The sequence below is a fragment of the Amblyomma maculatum genome, chromosome 4 (genome assembly GCF_055883805.1).
Source record: "Amblyomma maculatum isolate TAMU_Amacu chromosome 4, ASM5588380v1, whole genome shotgun sequence".
NCBI lineage: Eukaryota > Metazoa > Arthropoda > Arachnida > Ixodida > Ixodidae > Amblyomma > Amblyomma maculatum.
The window spans coordinates 37002124-37022610 of NC_139347.1; the positions used below are offsets into that span (position 1 = coordinate 37002124).

Below are 20487 nucleotides of genomic sequence, written 5' to 3' on the forward strand. Positions count from 1 at the left end.
TTATCTATTAACTTTTATCCCCATCTTTTATCAACCCAGTTATCTGAATACTCTCTGAAACTTGACTGGATAAACTATCTGGTTGCACGATAAACGTTATCTCTCTCTCTCATTCTGAGTGGTGTGTTGTTTTTTTTCGCCATTGCTGCGGATGGCTTTAGTCGCCACGCAGTCCTTGTAGATATTTTCTCGCCCATTTACATGCAGTTCTTCTACACACCTTGCTCATACATTACATGCCTGTCTGCTTGTTTTTTCGCTATCTATGATGGACATGCATGCTTTGTTTTGGTTTCGCTATAGGGTTCAACGTTCTAAAACAACTCAGGATACGAGAGACGCCGTAGTGGAGGGCTCAGGAAATTTCAACCCCCTGGGCTTTTTAACTTGCAGTGACATCGCACAGCACACGGGCGCCTTGCTTTTCCCCTCCATGGATTCGATATCGCGTAGCAGTCGAGCGCAAGTAACCACTGAGCTACCTCGGCGGGGCGGGAATGTATGGCCTGTCTATAACGCGCGTGCACTTTTATGTAACATCATTGATGGAGGATATGTTATTTTGTTGACTATTGCCTTTTGTATTTACAACGTCAGAATTCTTTCACGCTTCCGATACATTTTAACCAAAGAAACATTGAGCATATGTTACAGGGTGGCAAGGTTTTCCAGTAAATGTCCTCCATCCTTCAACTCATCTGCACTTGATCGTCTTCGTCTTCTGCATCGTTGCACGACGTCGTGTATTCTATATTCCTGTTTTTGACATTCCCGTGGAGCTTAACCATAGCATGATGACGCAGCGTACTCGCTACTACGTCACAATTCCATCAATTCCATCATTCTGTAAGCCCCGCGACAGTACATCGGCAATAGATCGCACGAGCCGCGAGCGTGAAAGGAGAAGGCGCGGTCATTCGTCGTTAGATTCTGACGCGATTGGAGGACATCTCGGCAGACGTCCAAATACCCTCGCGAGGAGCCACAGCCCACATGTTCAGCTCTGAGCAGCCACCCGCATAATAAATCTTCTCACAAGATGCTTTTGTCTAGTACGTTACAACCTCGAAGGGCTGCCCGCGTACCCTACGTAACGGTTTTATGGCTTCCGAACAGAAGTTTCGCGCGTGCTAGGGGACTGGAGTTCAGAAATAGCTGTGTGCTCGGATTTTAGAGCAGTGGTTACAGTCTGATTTAAAGCGTTTCGCACAAAGTAAACAGAGAAAATAAGTGCAGTAGATTAAGTTTTGCGCGGAATTTGTTGAAAGCAGGAAAAGCAACAAAAAAAAATGAAGCAAAAATGAAGCTTGGGCAGCATCCACGATATCCCCCGCCGTGGGTATGTGCCATTTTGTCTCAGGTCATCATCATCATCATCCGCGATGCTGCGCACCTCGCCCAATATAGCCCTGCTGCGTGTACGGCTTTCAATTGCACTGTATGTGCAATTCCACAATGTGCAGAGTATAACGTATATATTGTAGAAAAGGGACGTCCAGGACGCCGTCGAGGTCGGCGAGGAGGCGGGGCGATCAAGAATAACACGACCTGCGCGATGGCAATTCCACAACTGCTTCTTTCTCATCAGCGTCCAGCGAAGGGGTCCATCTTCTTCACAATATATATATATATATATATATATATATATATATATATATATATATATATATATATATATATATATATATATATATATATATATATATATATATATATATATATAACTGGAATTACGAGGCGATGAGATAGGAAGGCACTGCGGCCATAAACGCTCAAGTATCACGTTTCGGGAAAGAGGGGAGAAAAAAAAAACGAAAATTAAAAGCAAATTCATCAAGCATTACAACACCAGCGGACGGACTGTAAACAAGATCAAAGTATTTCTCGGTTGTTTACGTGCCGCGCCCTAGAGGTTATCGACCGGGGCCATCTCCTAGGAGCACCGTTACCGTAGTTCTATTTTTACGCCTCTCGCGTCGACAAAGCGAGAACTAGGGGAGGCCGAGTGGAAACCGTGAGAAAAGGTGCACTGTTGATCCCGCAGAACGCAAGCACTGGCGCCCAAATATTGTGCATGTCGCATGGTATTTAGGGGCTAATAGAAATATTTCTTAGTTCAATGAAAAGCTTAACAAGGTGTAAAAAGTGGCTGATCTCGCAGTTGTTACGTTGGAAAAGGGTGATAATTTTTAGAAGTTAGCGATCATTTCGAGCACTCATTGCTATTGTTCACCGGCTGTGACGATGATCATGGTATTGGTAGAGGTGCGCAGCTTTGCCTCATAAAATGAAATAAGAACAAAATAAAAAGCTGAGGGGGGGGGGGGGGCAGTGCCTGCCGCAGAAGGAGACAGGGTAGCAAGATGTGCAAGAAAAAGACAAGACAGGGCGCGATAGGAGATAGGATAGCGATAAGGATATGAATTACATATTCAGTCTGTGAACAGGAAACACCTACGCACAAACAAGCGCGTGAACGCGATGACACACGCTGAGCAAGTGCCAGATCGGAAACGCAATGAAATGTTTCGTCGAAAAATGCTAGTTATCTTGGAACGCACCTCTTGGGGTCTAAGTTTATCAACACGGTAGCGTATACTCGCTTGTGCGCATTTTCATACACGAAGGCGCGCAAACGCACTGACACGTGCCGCCGCATTATTTATGAGGGTCCACCCGCTGTTCGCCATTCGTTATCTACGAAAATGTGTCGTTGTTTTCAAGCTCAAAAAAAAAAAAAATAAAATGCCTTAGCATTATGAAGAGCGCTGGAGAGCGGGGAATATAAAAAAAATTGTCGATATATATATATATATATATATATATATATATATATATATATATATATATATATATATATATATATATTTTTAGAACAGTATATCATAAGACTTTAACAAGTACTTAGGTCATAAATCTCATTGTGTATTAGCTTAAAGTACGCAAGCTTTTTTAAAGAAATATAAAAGAACGGAGTGTCCAGGATCATTAAAACCAACCACATAACCGTAAACATGTAATTCCTGCTTAATATTTTTTCTTCTTCAAGATTAATTAATTAGCAATGAATGCTAATTAATTGGGAATGAAGTGTGAGTTCAGAAATTATAAATCGTCTTGAAGTACAACTCGCTCAAATATATGCATCAAGCGACAGTGTAAAGGGATACGACAGGCCTCAAGTACATGCATTCAGCAGGGTTCAAGCTGATAACACAATTCCACAAAGGGTTCAAGGGCGCTGTCATATTGGGCACTCGGCTCCTCTCGTAACACAGGAAAGAGTCGACGACTGCCTATCTTTAACAGCCTAGTCAAACCGCTTTCTTCGGGGTTCGTGAAATAGTCTATCTCTATGGTCTAGTAAAATCAAAGTAAACAAAATCGCACGACAAGAAGCAAAAACTCGCACAATAGTATCGATATAAAAAGGGTATCCAACTAGTTAGAGCAGCGCAAAGACGCAAGATTGTAAGAAAACTGGATAGTGCACAAACACGCTTACTAAAAAACGATAAAAAGATAGAATATTCAATTAATTGAAATGAGTAACGAGCCCAACAGAATACTGCCCAAATTTGCACACGCATGGCGCGAGACGTTTAAAATTACATGGACTTCTAAAATTACAGCAATCTTAAAATGTAAAAAGAAATTTGTTAAGGCCAGAAGTTATGGAATTGCATAATAATACGCAAGAAATTTTGAAGGTATTGCATGCTGCAGCTAGTTCTCACCTTGAACAAGGGGTTTTTAAAATGGTAAAAATTGGTGACTGCTTCCACAACAGAACATTATATAGGCATCAACTGCTGCATTTCAATTCAGTTAATTGTGCATTATGAAAAAATAAAATACAACTATAACAGTGCAAGAAAGGCAAGAACGAAGAGGCACATTCACAGCTTTGTGCCTGTCTCTTATCATTCTAGCCTTTCCCGCGTTCTTATATATATTCCGCAATAGAAGGCCACATACATCTCCTTCTGATACCACAAAGCAAGCTATAATTTACTTTACCGAATCTTTGCTGTCGGTCTTCCTGCTCCATGTGGAGGCCGCCGGGTTGCGTGTAGGGGTAGCTATAGGGTGTTCTGGAATCGAAGCCCTATAGTGAGAGCTACATTTAGGCGTCATCTGACAGGACGGGGGTCCGTACAGAGTGGCCACGGGATCCCTCTGAAAAGGACAGGCCGTTGGAGGCAACTGTGACCCGGTCTTGGACCGAACATGATCGCGCCCAATGCTTCTCCGCAGTCGGTATGTTATCGCTCTGTCACAATTCACGAACAAAATTCCCCGCTAGCACTATCGCGTTCGTCCCCGAGTTTAGGTTCTCTAAGCTGCACCGTTATTAGTACAATCTGATTTTCAATTCCCAGTAATCCACAGGAATAAATAATCGAATTAGAATCGTTTTTGCAAAATAATCAGTCAACCAATTTCAAAATTTTATTAAAGTGTAATTAATTTCAAGTAATTAATTATTTGTAACGCGTTAAGAACTCTGGTGTCAACATACGTGTTTCCTCTTACCCATCCTCTCAGCTGAACGTTCTTCCCTGGTTTAGAAGTTTCACCGACTCGCAGTCCCGTCTATTTGACCTTTTGCGTCAATGCGATCTCGCTGGAACAGAAGTTTGAGTGAGTTGTTGAGACACTGTGCCGATCTGCGCCAGCAGGAACATGATATAAGAAAGAATTACGAACGGACAGCGCTCGTCCTATAGCGTCCCATTCTTGTTCTCGCCTGTTCATTCAATGTTCAACACATTGATGTCTGAGGTTCCACACTCGAAATAGTTCGCGTGCCGCGTGTCGTCTCTGCATGGATAACGCGTTAAAAGCGGAAACAGACCTGCGTGCGCAGATGTTCGCCTCGCCGACGTACAGCAGCGGGTCAGGGACCTTCTTCCGCTGTTTATGCCCGAACGCCGAACGATCGACAGTGAAGGTTGTGTTTTGTACGCACATACCACTGTGTTCATCATTACGTTCTGTACGTTGTGATGTGTGGAATTTTTGCACACTTTCGAGCGTGGGTGCGGACTGCCGGCGATTCCGGTGAGTTTTGCCACTGAGCATATGCGCATGAATGTGATCCGTTTTGCGTCTTGGAAACGCGCATGCTGGACGCGTGTGCTTGCAGCTCATGTAATGCAAGGACAATTAAAAGTAAGCGGATGCATCGCTGAAACGCAGGTTGTAACTGTTAAATTAAATTGGTTTACTTTTTATTCTCCATTGAAGCCGTTGCTTTCACCCCGGCCTACATTCGTCTTCGTCGTCGTCTTCACCTCCCAAACCACTTGTTCTTGGCCGTCATGCATCGTAAGCTACACCGTATATATATATATATATATATATGTATAATAGAGCGAAGGGTACGCTTCATTTAAAGAAACATTTTATTAGACTCGACGTTTCGATCGGAGACCGATCTTTCTCAAGAGATCGGTCTCCGATCGAAACGTCGAGTCTAATAAAATGTTTCTTTAAATGAAGCGTACCCTTCGCTCTATTATTTTTTAAGCGGCCAAGTACGTTAAATGTTCTCGCATCCTATATATATATATATATATATATATATATATATATATATATATATTTCTTTTTCAAGTTGTGAAAGGTCTGTGCATGGGGTCCGTGCCGCAGGACGGTCAATATATACTTGTTGGAGTAATAAACGAGTAATCAACTGAAATTAGTTAAACTTTTTTTTTGCTTGTGACCTTAGTACGCAGGTTAAGCACAACGAGACTGATAGCCATCAAAATCCAAGACGATTAGATATTTTGAAATTTCCAAATCGGCATCATGGTTCCGGAATGCGTATGCGAAAACTGAGTATTTCCACCGTTGCAAGCTGATAAATCGCGCTGGTTGGTGCAATTTATAATGCAACAAGTGAGGACCCAGTTATGAGTACTATGGCGTAGATATTGATGTGAGTCATGTCTCCTGCCACGATATCTCGAGCCGCGTGCAGTAGTAGACACTGGCTATCGTTATAGCGAATTACGTTGCGGGTACGTTAGTTTATACCACAGTTTTATAACAGGTGATATTTTTTTAGCTGTTTACAAGCTTGTATTTAAAAAAATATATGAGAGATGTGTGTCTGTGCGGTTTAAGCGTGTGGGTTTTTCAGCAAGATGGGCATCATGGACGTGGTAGATTTTGGTGGCTGGATAATTAATTGAATCTAATTAAGTGATCAACGTTTTAATTTATGACTTTAAGAGGCAACGAACGTTATAATTCAAAATTGAACGCCTTCAACATCAAAGGTAATCACCACCTTTCAATTTTATTAATCGTCAGTGTGAATTCAACAACTCGCACTTAAAACCTTGTTGAGTAGGCTTTTACGCATTGCTTAATTATATAGTGGCATTGGTATGCATGACAATTTCGCCAAAGCCATGTTAACATCCATAGTCAAATACCTAAACATATATGTTGCATAAGAAATGCGATAGACGACATTTTTTGAATGCGCACTGCTAGAGAGCCAACTCAATAAGCTTTCAGATGTGGGTCTTTAGCATTTAATATTTTGAGCACCGCTTTAAAAAAAAGCTTAAAATTGGGCTCATCTTTGATGTTGATTGCCTCCAGTTTTGTGGTATAATAGTGCCTTTTAAAATCAGCAGTTAAAGTATTGATTATTTATTTTAGTTATTTGTTTAAACTTCAAAATCTATGTCACATATATAATGTCCGGCTTGTTTGTAAAAGGTGAAAAAAAAAAAAAAAAAACAGAACTACCCTGCTGTCTGGGCTTCTACCTTCTGGTGTACCTAATCTGCTAGAGCCAAGAGCAGTGCTGTTGGTTTTTTCAGGGAGAGACCTCTGCCTCTTTTCATCCGTTATTTACTGCGGAAAAAAAATGCCTGTAATTTATTTATTTCATTTCTACTCTAGCGGTGAAAGAACGGACTGAACGTTTTTTCAGTGCGCGCGACAATCGCCATCACGGAGGACAGACGTCTGGCCTGCTCCCTAGACTCGCTTGACGCGAAGAAAACAATGAGAAATAATTCAGTGACGGTACACGCGGTTAAGCTGACCTTAGTGCTCCAAATGGCATTATGTTTACGGCACGCCTCGCATGCTAAGCTGATGGGAGAACGGGGAGGAGGTAGCGCTTGAAATTATCTGCAATAAACAAAAGGATGTTGAGCAAAGCGGAGCGTAGGAACTTTGTCCGCGAGGTTATGTATATGGCGCTGCAAATGACAATGGGTTGTTGAAGCGCACATGACAGGCAACCAGATCACGAACGGGAGCGTACCGAGTGTTCCTGAAAAGAAAGACATAACACAGTTGTATCATTCCGATATACTAAATTGTGAGGTCATAATCTTAACTGGGTGCTATAGGACATTAAGTTATATTAAGAAGAGTGCAGCTAGCTATGGAAAGAAAACATGTCCTGCGAATTCTTTCGTCTCGCTCATCGAGTTGTACGCCTACGCACACTGTAACGTAACCCCCACAACTGTCGCCTGCCCAGAGACATTGAATAATCATTCATTTGGCCTGCCATTTCAGCTAAGCTGAAAAGAGACGGGCATGGAAATAAGCACCTGCCTACAACCACTACAATCTCGGGAGACGCGCACTGCTGCTCTGACCTTTGGCTAAGAGGATATTCGATGTCACAATTCACGACGTTAAGGGCGATTTGTTTGCTTTTATGTCTTGTGGCATTTAAATAATTGTCACTTATCATCTAAGCAACAGCGCTGCCACTATTCACTCGGGTGGTGTCAACCGACATGCAAAAAAGCCTAGCGCGCGTTCTCGCCGTATTTGGTTGGACACTCCGGCGCATGAAACAATCTGGTGGAAAAATAGTTGTTATCACATCACATCATCACAACAACGGAACCTAACCTCAGCAAGACACATAGTGCAGAAGACGCTGTGATTATGGTAAGACGAAGCTGCAGTTTTTTGAAACATGCGATGATTGGTTCTTGCCAAACACATCTCGGGAACCACCGGCTGCCCCCCCCCCCTCCCAAGAAAAATAATTAGCGTTAAAAAATTAATTGTGCAACTGTCACTAATTAGTCAACATTAATTAGGCGCTATTTAGTACGTAGCAATTAATTAGCAATTAGCAATCAGTAATAAGTAAACGCCCAATTACGCAAATGTCACTAATTAGTGCTAAGTAATTAAGTTGTATCAATTTGTAATGAACAACGAATTAGTAATTAGCGATTCATTAGCAACTGCTCAGTAATTAGCAATAATATAGTGATTAATTAGTCGTTAATTAGCAGTTGCCCGTTGATTGGTATATGGCCATATAAGGCACGCATATAAGGCAAGCATACTGTGGTGGTGCTCTGTAATTGGTCGAGACCTCCATGGCGTCTTCCCGTCTCGACCAATTAGAGCCGCCGCAAAAGCGTGACACTTTTGCTGACGATAACGATGAGGCAATAAAGGCTCTCGCCTTAAAATTTTGTCATTGCTACTCTCCCTGGCTTCTCACAGGTATTGAGTAAGGATCGACTTCGAGGACGAATATATATAAAGAAAATGACGCACTTTGCAGGAGTGGCGGTGGTATGTGAACGAGAGGTAAAGAGTAAAAATTGTCACTGAACGCTCAGCTGTCGCCCCGCTGCAGCGCTCAGCGACACTTGATTGCGGAAACGTTGCAAGGAGAGGAAACTGGCCGCAGAACGAAGCATTCGCACTCCGGACACCAGACGGCATTCACTACATTCCTTCGTTCCTGCCTTCAGCGGGCGGCTTCCATTACAAAATAGGCATTGTGTTTGTCTGCTTGGTTCCTCAAGGAGCTGGCCAACGTTCAGTTTTCCCCGGCATTCCAGAGTTTCAAACTTTTAAGATGACACTTCACTTCAGGAGCTGCACGCGCATGCATAACTCTGTCGTCGGAACTTTTTATGCGTCGGCGAGAAAGGTGATAAAAAGTCTATTATGAATCTGCTGCATGAGTTTTCTTCAAAAAATAACGATTTCTTCCGGGCCTCCAAGCTCGCAGCTGGGGGAGAGAGAGAAAGTGGGCCGAGATAGCCTAACAGAAATACACGATGAAATAGCAGTAAAAGGACTGAACTTGAACTTAGGATTAATATGAACTCGTACCTTTCCGACTTAGTTTGCAGCAACGTTGCGCATCGCCTGTTACATCAGCAAACCTAGGCTTTCAGCCGAATTTGTTAAGCTTGTAGCTGTCTTAAAGACGCCCCGCCGGGGTGGCGCAGTGGTTAGGGCGCCCGGCTACTGTTCCCAAGGATGCGGGATTGAGTCCCGGCCTCGGTGGCCGCTTCTCGATGGAGGCGAAAAGCAAGGCGTCCGCGTGCTATGCGATTTCAGTGCAGGTGGTCGAAATTGGTCGAAATAGCCCGAGTCGCTTTGGGACGTTAAACCCTACAGACCAAACCTGTCTTAAACAAAAAGCGAGGTAGAGAGTAAAAGAGATTGTATCAGGGGAAAGGTTAGGTGCGCTGCACGTTTGATATAGCGACGAGAAGAAAAGATGAAGCGGATAAAAGGACGATGAGTGTTGATTGACCACGAATCATCGATCGCTGCGCTGTGTATTCTATGCGGGCATTAGCAACGTACATACAACTGGTGACCAAATAGAACCAGCAGCGCTCCGCAGCGCCTTGTTAGAAGACACTATATCTTATCATGCCCGATGCGATATGCAGTCGTCGTTGAGGGGTGTGCAAAGTTAATCACGATATGAGTTGCGCTCCAGCCTACAAGAGGGCACTCCGGCCGGCAAATCTTTATCGGCACGGTCGTCTTGTCGGTTCGGCACCCGGGCGATAACCGCGACTCTTCAACAAGCAGCATCGTCGATGTCCTGCTCTCTTCAGCGTTGGCCGCGGTCGCATATCGGCTCGATTGCCATGCACGCGGCACGCTGGTATACACGCATACACGGAGAGAACAGTCCGTTGGCTCTTGGTCCCTTCCTGTCGTCGCTTTGTCCAGCGAAGCTGAACATTTCTAGAGTCTGCGTCGACGTGAGAGGTCAACTTTTTCGGTGTGTTGTGCAGTTAATCCCGTCGCACGCGGTGCTTCCACTTGGAGGAGGACCCTGCCGGATACAAAGTAAGTTTCGTATACGCCCATTTGCTTATTTCAGAACGGCAATGCTATAGACGTTGTGCAAGGTAAATAACTCCATACCTCCGCGATCGCCGGTATCCAAGGACACTGTTGCCCAGGTGGTCCTGGAGAGAGCGCATTCGTGGCGAAGGAATAAGTTAGTCATGTGGCTCCTTCGGCTGCCCTTGCATAATGATCTTTTGATACGCAACTTCTGTTGTAATATTGTGATGGTTGAGGAACGGATGAAGTTAATTGTTTAAAAGAGAGGGCGTTAGTACCCCGTGCAAAAAATCTCCAGCGGCGCTGGCGTCAGCCTCTCCGACTCGAAAATAACGAGCATGATTGTCAGGTGTAGTAGGGAGTATCCACATCTTTGACCACATGGCTGTGATGATGCAGTTGAGCTCAGAACCTTCACTTCCTCGAAGAGAAGTTGATGTCTACAGAACATCCCATGTGATTTAAGTTACCTAAAGGGAAATTGCCATAGTGCATAAATGGTTCTGAAACGAGCAATAATGTCTCATTTTTTCCGCATAGCCGACAGCATAATCATATGTAGCATGCTGTAGAAAAGTAATGCTTTCATGTACATGCAGGGTGAATCTCACTGTTCGTCGGCTAGCTTTCTTTCTTTTTTTTTTTTTCGGTAGCATGAAAAGGAAAAGTCGATTAGGTTAGTTTCGTTGCCTTCTTGTACTTTAACTTGTGGAACTTCTTGAACAAATATACATCCTACTTGATAACCCCAGCGCAGACGCACATAAAGCCGGTACATCGAAGCTCGGTAGCCTCTTCGTGGTACTATGGGCAGACAGACATCGCAGTCTCAGTGCGTGTATATGCTATGGTGAAGTAAAGAAGCAGAAGATACATCTGCAACGGCACGCAAGTGCCAGAAGCAGGATAACAACAAGAAGCGCAGCTAACTCGCATGCTTCTTGAAATCGAGAGTGCATTGCTCTGTGTATTTGTTAGTGCAGCGTATAGTCCGCGATATATTGTAGCACCAGAGAGACAAGAGCCTAACTTCTCTGCCTGAAATGTTGTGGAATCAACCGGGGTCCTGCACTCTCCCGAAGCATAAAAAAGAAAAGGAAGAAACAAATAAAACATGCACAGTTTATACAGATGCGGGTCAAATGTGGACTTCCAAGTTCCAAGACTGGCGCGACAGCAAGACTCGTCTTCTTTTCTCTATTTTTGTCTATACATCTCAAGGAAAACTATCAGCCTGCGTTATGGTGCATGGTCGTGAAATGCCATAATGAGTACTATACAGTCGTTCAGTTGGAACTTCGCATGGTGCATGCAGTATGCATACGCACAACAAAATTCAATTGCACATTACACTGCGTTTAGAAATTGTGTGAAAAGTCCGTATATACTATATAGCATACGACACACACGGCCCATCGCACCCTGCTATAGAAATTACATTTTCCAGTTTAGATATACGAAGTGACCTTTGATATCAATGCTCGCCTGCCGGAGCTCAGCCTTGGGGCTTTAAATTTCAGTCAAAGCAGGCCAGATTTTTTACACCTTTTCTGTCATGATGCTTGCTTATTGTGAAAAACACGCTAGGCATATCGACTTGTCAGTGAACTGTATGAAAGGGCGCCGAAACGTTTCGATGACTCGTCCATAAAGTTTCAAATGATGGGTGATCTAAAGCATCCCGTAACTACACATTTGAAGCATACTAACAAATGTTTCTTGTGCGTGCACTTCAGAGATATATCGGGATGTGTTAAGAAACATTCTGGGCGCAATGCATACCCCCGCTGCTACACAATTACCAACCGCGAGCCAAATTCTTGGCGGCTACGTGTGATGACATGCACACTTAGGATTGGCGCCTGGCTGTCATGGAGGTAACAGCAATGAGGCAACACCGACGTCTAAGAAAAGATGAAGTCAGGAGAGAAGTCGCAGTATTTCCCACCTTACTGTAGTGCCTCTATCCTGTCGTAACGATGCCAACACAGCCGACGCACACGAATGAATACGTCGTCGGTGACCCCACTGGGACCTGACCATCCCGTATAACATACGGGGAGGAGATGCATCCACTCCTATCGCATCTAGTTCAATGGTCGCCTTGGAACCGTCGCACTAGTTGTCTCCACCCTTCAAAGTAATGGTCAGAATGTCGCAAACTGGACGCTGTCGCCGCTGTCTCTCGTCCAACGACGACTTCACGCGCTGTACACCTCGACGCAGCCCTTCGCAAACTGGCACGCACATCGTCACGAGCCAAGCCGGCGATGTCAGCGCCCGCAACGGGTTCTGCGACTCCTTGTTTTTGCCACGGAGTCGAGGCGAACTTTGGGCAGCCGCTATTTTTGGGCGGAGCAGCAAAAGACTTCCCCCTCTATTTAGCAGAGCCAGAAACTCTTCTCGCGCTTGCTGCCTCTCTAGCTAGCTACCCGGAACATCGCATGCTCTCCTTTCTTCTTGCAAAGAAGACACCGCGTGGTGGATTGGAGCGATCCCGTAAGAGCGACCGCTAAACCGGCCGGGAGCACAGAGTGAAGCGGACGCAAATCGCTACTCTTCTATACATATGAATCAATGACGGCTGGTGAGAGAGATGGCATCTCGAGGTCCACATCACCACCTACAGCAGCAGCAACAGCAACAGGCGGACCCCCTCCCGTGCGTATATATTTCTGGCCCTAATTCTTCCTCTCTGTTTTCGCTATTTCCCAGCGTCGTTTTTTTTCTCTCTATCTCTCTCCCTCTATCTCTTTCTTTACGAAGGGTCCCAGCGTGACGCTTGGCGAGGGCTCTTTTAATATAAAAGCAAGCAAAGCTGGTGCATATTGTGGTAATTAAACTCAAGCAGCCTTGTACACGAGTCACATGTGCGCTGGGCGAGGGTGCATATATAGGGCGATGTCACTATTGGAGAGGTTTCCCACGGTGTGTGTGACATGACACCATCACCGTAGTACATTTTAATTAGAAACCTGGTTCTGCGATGCGGTAAATGGGATTGCTGGGCACCATAATGTATCATCTGCATTGACATCCAAGGAGAATGTACACTGTGTGGATGTGAACTGGTCCCATTCGTTTATAAGGTGGAAAGAGGGCGGACGGCATACTGCTCTTAGTGTCGCTATGATATATGCAACATGAGGTGTAAGCAGTCTGAGTGGTTTTATGGTTCCTGGTAATCTAACAAATCTTTAATATAATGCCCATCTTCTAGTTGGACACATACGAAAAGGTTTCAGCGACGAAATAGCAGTCGGACGTAGCAAAGAAATAGCTATGCGATGCATTTGGTGTGCATATATATATAGTGTCTTTTTTAACAGTTTACATGTATATTTATAGTTTAAAACTATGAGAGGTGCCACCGTGCGACCTTTATAGTCGGGCTGCAGAGCAAGGCGGACCATTATGTACCCTGATTATTCGCTTATTCATTACACGATTAATTAAGTAGGTTGCCTAATCAACTTTTTATTTTTGATTCCAATGTGCAATATTGTGTTACGAAAATAAGGGCTGTCCACTTAGGCGGTGCGTCTCTTTTTCTAATTTTCTTAATCAGCAATGCGATTCGACATATCGAACATCAAAGATACATATCTGAAATCTAGTTACATTGGCTTTCACGCACCGTAAGTTTATAAGATGGTGTCGCTTCCATTTTTTACGCATCAAACACAGACGCCGTTTCCGTGATGTAGAAGAAGTGTTCATCACTTTAGAGATTTTTAATAGTTACTATTGTTGTTGTAGCGCAACCACACACACACACACACACACACACACACACACACACACACACACACACACACACACACACACACACACACACACACACACACACACACACACACACACACACACACACACACACACACACACACACACACACACACACACACACACACACACACACACACCCCCCGCCGGGGTGGCGCAGTGGTTACGGCGCTCGTCGACTACTGTTGCCCAGGGCGCGGGATCGAATCCCGGCATCGGCGGCCGCTTTTCGATGGTGCCCGTGTGCTGTGCGATGTCAGCGCACGTTAAAGAACCCCAGGTGGTCGAAATTTCCGGAGTCCTCCACTACGGCGTCTCTCATAGCCTGAGTCGCTTTGGGACTTTAAACCCCACAAACCAACACCAAACCAATCAACACACACACACACACACACACACACACACACACACACACACACACACACACACACACACACACACACACACACACACACACACACACACACACACACACACACACACACACACACACACGCGCGCGCGCGCACGCACGCACACACGCACACACACCGCCGGGGTGGCGCAGAGGTTACGGCGCTCGTCGACTACTGTTCCCCAGGACGCGGGATCGAATCCCGGCATCCGCGGCCGCTTTCCGATGGTGCCCGTGTGCTGTGCGATGTGAGTGCACGTTAAAGAACCCCAGATGGTCGAAATTTCCGGAGTCCTCCACTACGGCGTCTCTCATAGCCTGAGTCGCTTTGGGACGTTAAACCCCACAAACCAACACCAAACCAATCAACCAACACACACACACACGCACACGCACACACACACACACACGCACACGCACACGCACGCGCACACACACACGCGCGCGCACACACACACACACACACACACACACACACACACACACACACACACACACACACACACACACACACACACACACACACACACACACACACACACACACACACACACACACACACACACACACACACACACACACACACACACACACACACACACACACACACACACACACACACACACACACACACACACACACACACACACACACACACACACACACACACACACACACACACAGACACACACACACACACACACACACACACACACACACACACACACACACACACACAGAACGAGAGGATTCGTTGTTTGATGCTTCACAGCCATTTTTTAAAAGCCTGAACCAACAACCAATGTTCCCGTACTAGTTATTTTGGTTACAATACCAAGCGCAGTGACGCCATTTTATAAACGTGCAATGAGTGAAACGAACTTAACCAGCTTTCAGTAACCTATTTTTGACGGTCACTATTTTGAGCTATACATTGCCGATTAAGAAAACGTAGAGGCGTAACGCGATTTTTATGTGTATCGCTTTCAATTTCATAATATGATATTCACTTTTATAATCAAAAATGAAAATTTGATTAGGTAATTTCAGTTAACTAATTATTCAGTGATAAAGCTATATAACGTACATAACGTCCCACCTCAATAATAAGGTTAGCTTACGGAATTTTCCGCTTACGGAATTCCATAAGCGGAAAATTCCATAAGCTTACCCTCGTATTTTAGGTATCGGGCCATTTTTTATCGTTTATAGATTATTGTTTAAAACATTATGAGAAATATCTGAGTGTAATCTGTTCAGGCTGGTATATATATCGTTGAAAGCTGTTGCTGGTGGTGCAAAAATGCGCGTCGTCTTTGGCGCTCTTCTTTGCCCATTGTTACCCCCGAACATATTAAGGTTAATATGCATTCAGCTGCAAGCTGTGCGCTTCCAGCCCTGTTCATTCCTGGAATATCGAAAAAAAAATTGCGCTTGTATTGTATTTAAAGACATCGCTCTTGTAGTAGCTTCGAAATCATGCTTATGATGTGTAATGCCAAGCATGACGTTGAAAAGCGGACACAACACGAAGCGCACTCAAAAAGAAAAAGAAAGCTATCGGATAGCGTTCTAATAAGAACTAACAGCTATACAAGTGTCATGTATAGTGTGAGTTTGAACGTCACGCGAATCATTTAAGTGAGACGCGCGTGTATGATCGCTCGCGCGACTAACAATTCCACTGCCGCTTGCAGCAACGCCAGAATTCTAAGTGCTACATTGCTTGGAGTACTGCGCATGGCGTAAGGGTATTATGCTTTTTGCAAGTGTGAATTCGAGGAACTGAGCGTTTCTTTGATAGTTCAGCCAGCGGCATATATAGCGACACAGTTGGAGGCGGCGCTATGCTAGAAACGCTGAGACAGTGTTCATTCCGTAGCTTGTTTTTCGTTTGGTGCAAGGTTTCTATTCGTTGTCCAAAATCATTTGCTCGTGTTATTATGGCATTATATATTATATGAAAAAATAAAACATGTTATTCACGTCGTGCATATATTAATTGCGTCCCCTCGACGCCATTGGGTTCTCGAATGTTTCATCATCATCCATCAGCCTGACTATACCCACTGCAGAGCGAAGGCCTCTCCCATATTTCTCCACTTAACCCGGTTCTGTGCTAGCTGCATCCACTTGACCTCTGCGAACTTCTTAACCTCATCCGCCCACCTAACTTTCTGCCGCCCCCTGCTACGCTTTCCTTCCCTTGGAATCCAGTTTGTTACCCTCAGCGACCATCGGTTATCCTCTCTTCGCACTACATGTCCTGCCCACGCCCATTTCTTCTTCTTAATTTCCACTAGAATGTCGGTAACTTGAGTTATTTCTCTGACCCATTCTGCACGCTTCCTATCTCTTGATGTTACCCCTACCATTTTTCGTTCCATAGCCCTCTGGGTTGTCCTCAACTTAAGTAAAACTCTCTTGGTTAGCCTCCACGTTTCAGCCTGGGAGCTGAAATCGCACACATGTGAATGCATGCATGTAAAACAAACACCTTGGTCCGTGAAGCAGCAAAAGCCAGCAGAACCCTAAGAAAGCTAACCAACATTTGCGTCACTTCTCCATTTCCCTTTCCCCCTTTTTTTTGTTCACAAAGCTTTACCTCACCCCACCTAAGTCAGTGCTCTGCACACCGTATAGAAATGAATGGGAAATACTTTAGATAATGTGTACTGGAAGCCAAGTTTTCTCACTTGAAGGCACCCCCCCCCCCCAAAAAAAAAAAAAAAAAACAAAAAAAAAAACGTGTGTTTTAGGTTTTTATGATCTTGCTTGCATCTGCGGTATTTTATGCTTGTACAACGCGCTTGATATTGGTGTGGGTTTGCAGTCCCGAAGTGACTCACCGGTTTGGGGGACAGCGCGGCGAAGGCCTCCGTATTAATTTAGGGCACCTAACGTTCTTTAACTCTCGTTAAAATCGCATGGGCGTATTTTGCTTTGAGCCTACATTGAAACGCGACCACCATTGCTGGGTTCGAGCCCACGTGGGCTCGAACCCAGTACGATCTTTAGTATCAGCAGCCGAACAGCAACTGTGACTGGTGTTCATCAAAGAATAACTGCTTCAGATACGAGTCAATTGCTATTTCTTCATTAGCTAACAACGATTAACTGGATACGTTTATTAATTTCCTTTTGACAGCGGCACGTGTAGTGGGGCGGATGCTGCATAACGGGAGTTTGTGGGGGAGAGGCGGAATATCTAAAGTATTTATCATTCATAGAAATGAAATGAATGGGAAATACTTTAGATATATAGAAATATTAAAGCGCTGTCTTAGATGAGGTGAGATGAAACTTTGAGAAAAAAAGGGGGGGGGGAGAAAAGGGGGGGAAAAGGAAATGGAGAAGTGACGAAAAGGTTGATTAGCTTTCTTTGGTTTCCCCTGGCTTTTGCTGCTTCACGGACCAAGGTGTTTGTTTTAAGACAGTTCACCTTCCTGCATGCATTCACATGTGTGCGGTGTACTGGAACGTCAATTCACCTCGGGTGGTCGAAATAAACCTGCACACTCCTTCTCTATGGCGTGTAACTCCTAGGTAGCATGGTTGCTATCTCTCTTTTGCTAACACACACACACACACACACACACACACACACACACACACACACACACACACACACACACACACACACACACACACACACACACACACACACACACACACACACACACACACACACACACACACACACACACACACACACACGCGCACGCACACACACACACACACACACACACACGCACACACACACACACACACACACACACACACACACACACACACACACACACACGCACGCACGCTCAAATGCACTGATTTGCTAACTTGTCACCATTTTCCTAAGACTACCTAAGTTCGTGTTGTCTGACCTGTTCCAAATGTTCGAAGAAAGCGCTCGATGCCCTTCATCCACTTGCGGTTTCTGTCTGTGCGTCCTTAAACTTTGGAGTATAAGGCGCCCGGAAAGGACGCGCCTTCTCGTCGTGCTGGCAGATAGTCGCTGCGCGAGCCTCAACTCATTTGCGTATGAGGAGCGCACGTGTCGCTCCTCCTGAAAATGTCGCGCCCAGAACAGAAGCGCAGGCAGGAATTTGCTGTGTGGAACGCTGTTCGGGTTTTAAAAGCGAATATTAAGTAAACCTGCAGCCGTTTTTGATCAGTTGTCAGACGTCCGCCAGTCGTGTTTGAAGTGCACTTTTTGAAGAAGCATCAGGCGTTGAGACGTGATAGCATAGGCCAGCCGTTGAAGGAGTCCCATCAAAGAAACATCGTTTTGTATAGCGGAATCGCTGCATTTTGCTGTTCACTCAAATGACACTCAGCGCAGATTGAGACAATTGGACTGAAACAAAACATATGCTGCAAGCTGGGTTGCATTCATTGCCGTTGAAACAGCTGCGCTATATTTCAGGTAGCGCACGAAATACAGAATAAACTAAAGAGCACTTAAGAACCCGCACTGGAGTATTGCGAAAACCTGAATGTTGTGCTGCTGTTGCGACACTGGACGTGTATTTTGTGTGTGTGTGTGTGTGTGTGTGTGTGTGTGTGTGTGTGTGTGTGTGTGTGTGTGTGTGTGTGTGTGTGTGTGTGTGTGTGTGTGTGTGTGTGTGTGTGTGTGTGTGTGTGTGTGTGTGTGTGTGTGTGTGTGTGTGTGTGTGTGTGTGTGTGTGTGTGTGTGTGTGTGTGTGTGTGTGTGTGTGTGTGTGTGTGTGTGTGTGTGTGTGTGTGTGTGTGTGTGTGTGTGTGTGTGTGTGTGTGTGTGTGTGTGTGTGTGTGTGTGTGTGTGTGTGTGTGTGTCGATGTTACTACGTCTACGCCTTGCGCGTTTGGACATGTCTGGGCATGCATGTGATGCCACCACTGTTGCTATCGCAACGCCTGGCTTTTATGACGTCGGACTCTGCAACCATAACTATGACTAATCATTACTACGACTAAGACTATGACTAATGACTTACTCTGACTATGACTGATAATTACTAAGCATGTGATTATGATTAATTATCACTACGACAACCAGGCCTATCATTAACACTGACTATGACGAACCATGACTATATGACTGATGAAATCACAGTTGTCGTGATTAATTATCAATGCTTGAGTTTATTATTATCGATCTCTGGATGCTTGACAAGTGCAAAGAAAATGTTCTATTAACGCACTCTGGTCACCCTTTCTTGTCACAAGAACCATGAAGCAATAAAGTCTTGCATTTATAAATTAAGGATCACTGAAGTACCCTTCTTGAGCGATACTTCAGTGATCCTTACTACAGGTAGAAGCATTGTGATCGCTTTGGTGTGTGAATATGAACTTCATGCTCCACCAAGGCCGAAGTGGGACTTACCGTGCCTGCGCTCTTCATGTGCCCAACAAGAAGTGGGAGATACTTGAGTCAGCAATCCAGCATCCGTAGCGGCAAGCCTCGTTTAGTGTAGCGTGCTATTGGTGATCTGGTTCATGACCACTTGATAAGAGACCCTCTATTACCACATGACAAACTTACCGCATTACCAGTTACACGCTATACAGGGAATTAGTTAATTCTAATTAAAAATTACATTCATGCTACAGTACCGAATCATATATCGTTAGATAGCTTATATCGAGTACAGTTCCACTACACTGATTGCCGGTCATAATTGATTACCGTTATTTAGGTAACTGCGATTAAAAACCGAACTTTATGCCACAATTTCAAGTCTAATGCAGTTTAAAAGGCTTCTGCGCGTAGAACCAGAAAATATGTGCCATCGCACAGCTATCGCTTGAGCTTTTGTATAACTAGAGTTAAACTCGATGATTATTGCGTATTGTTGCGATATCATTTCCGCATGGACATTATGCGTTATGTGGGGGTCTTAACTATAGCAATGTTATGCATTAGTGCGAAGTAGTAGAAGTAAGTAGTAGCGCTACTTATTAGTGCTTATTATCAGTGCTAATTGATGCTCTCACTTTCGGCTAATGCATTACGTAATGCAACGCGTGGTTGGTGTCCACTCTACAGGGGGTCGAAAAGGCCTGTAAACTACCGCACGGGACGAACCCCATCCAATGGTGTAGAGCCGCTTCGATTTTCCCTCGCCCTCGTTCTTCTCCCTCGTAGCGGTCGAGTGCTCGACTGCTGATCGCAAGGACCCAGTTCGACAACCGCCGCGGCGGCTGGTTTT

The 20487-nt window shown here is 44.7% G+C and overlaps 1 protein-coding gene across 5 annotated transcripts in view; it reads left to right on the forward strand.

Moving 5' to 3' along the window:
- LOC146190727 (proton-coupled zinc antiporter SLC30A1-like) overlaps positions 1–20487 on the forward strand; it is a 56184-nt gene that overhangs the window by 11702 nt on the left and 23995 nt on the right. For 3 of the 5 annotated variants that reach the window (XM_084601096.1, XM_084601097.1, XM_084601094.1), the window contains exon 1: positions 7762–7941. The exons of 1 other annotated variant lie outside the window; for it this stretch is intronic. Coding sequence is in view for 1 of the 4 variants with exons in the window: in XM_084601094.1 (XP_084457220.1) it covers positions 7939–7941 (3 nt within the window). In the remaining 3 variants the exon portion in view is untranslated. Of the gene's footprint in view, positions 1–7761; positions 7942–9923; positions 10117–20487 lie in introns of those variants that run through there. One more of the 5 variants, XM_084601098.1, reaches the window with a different exon arrangement.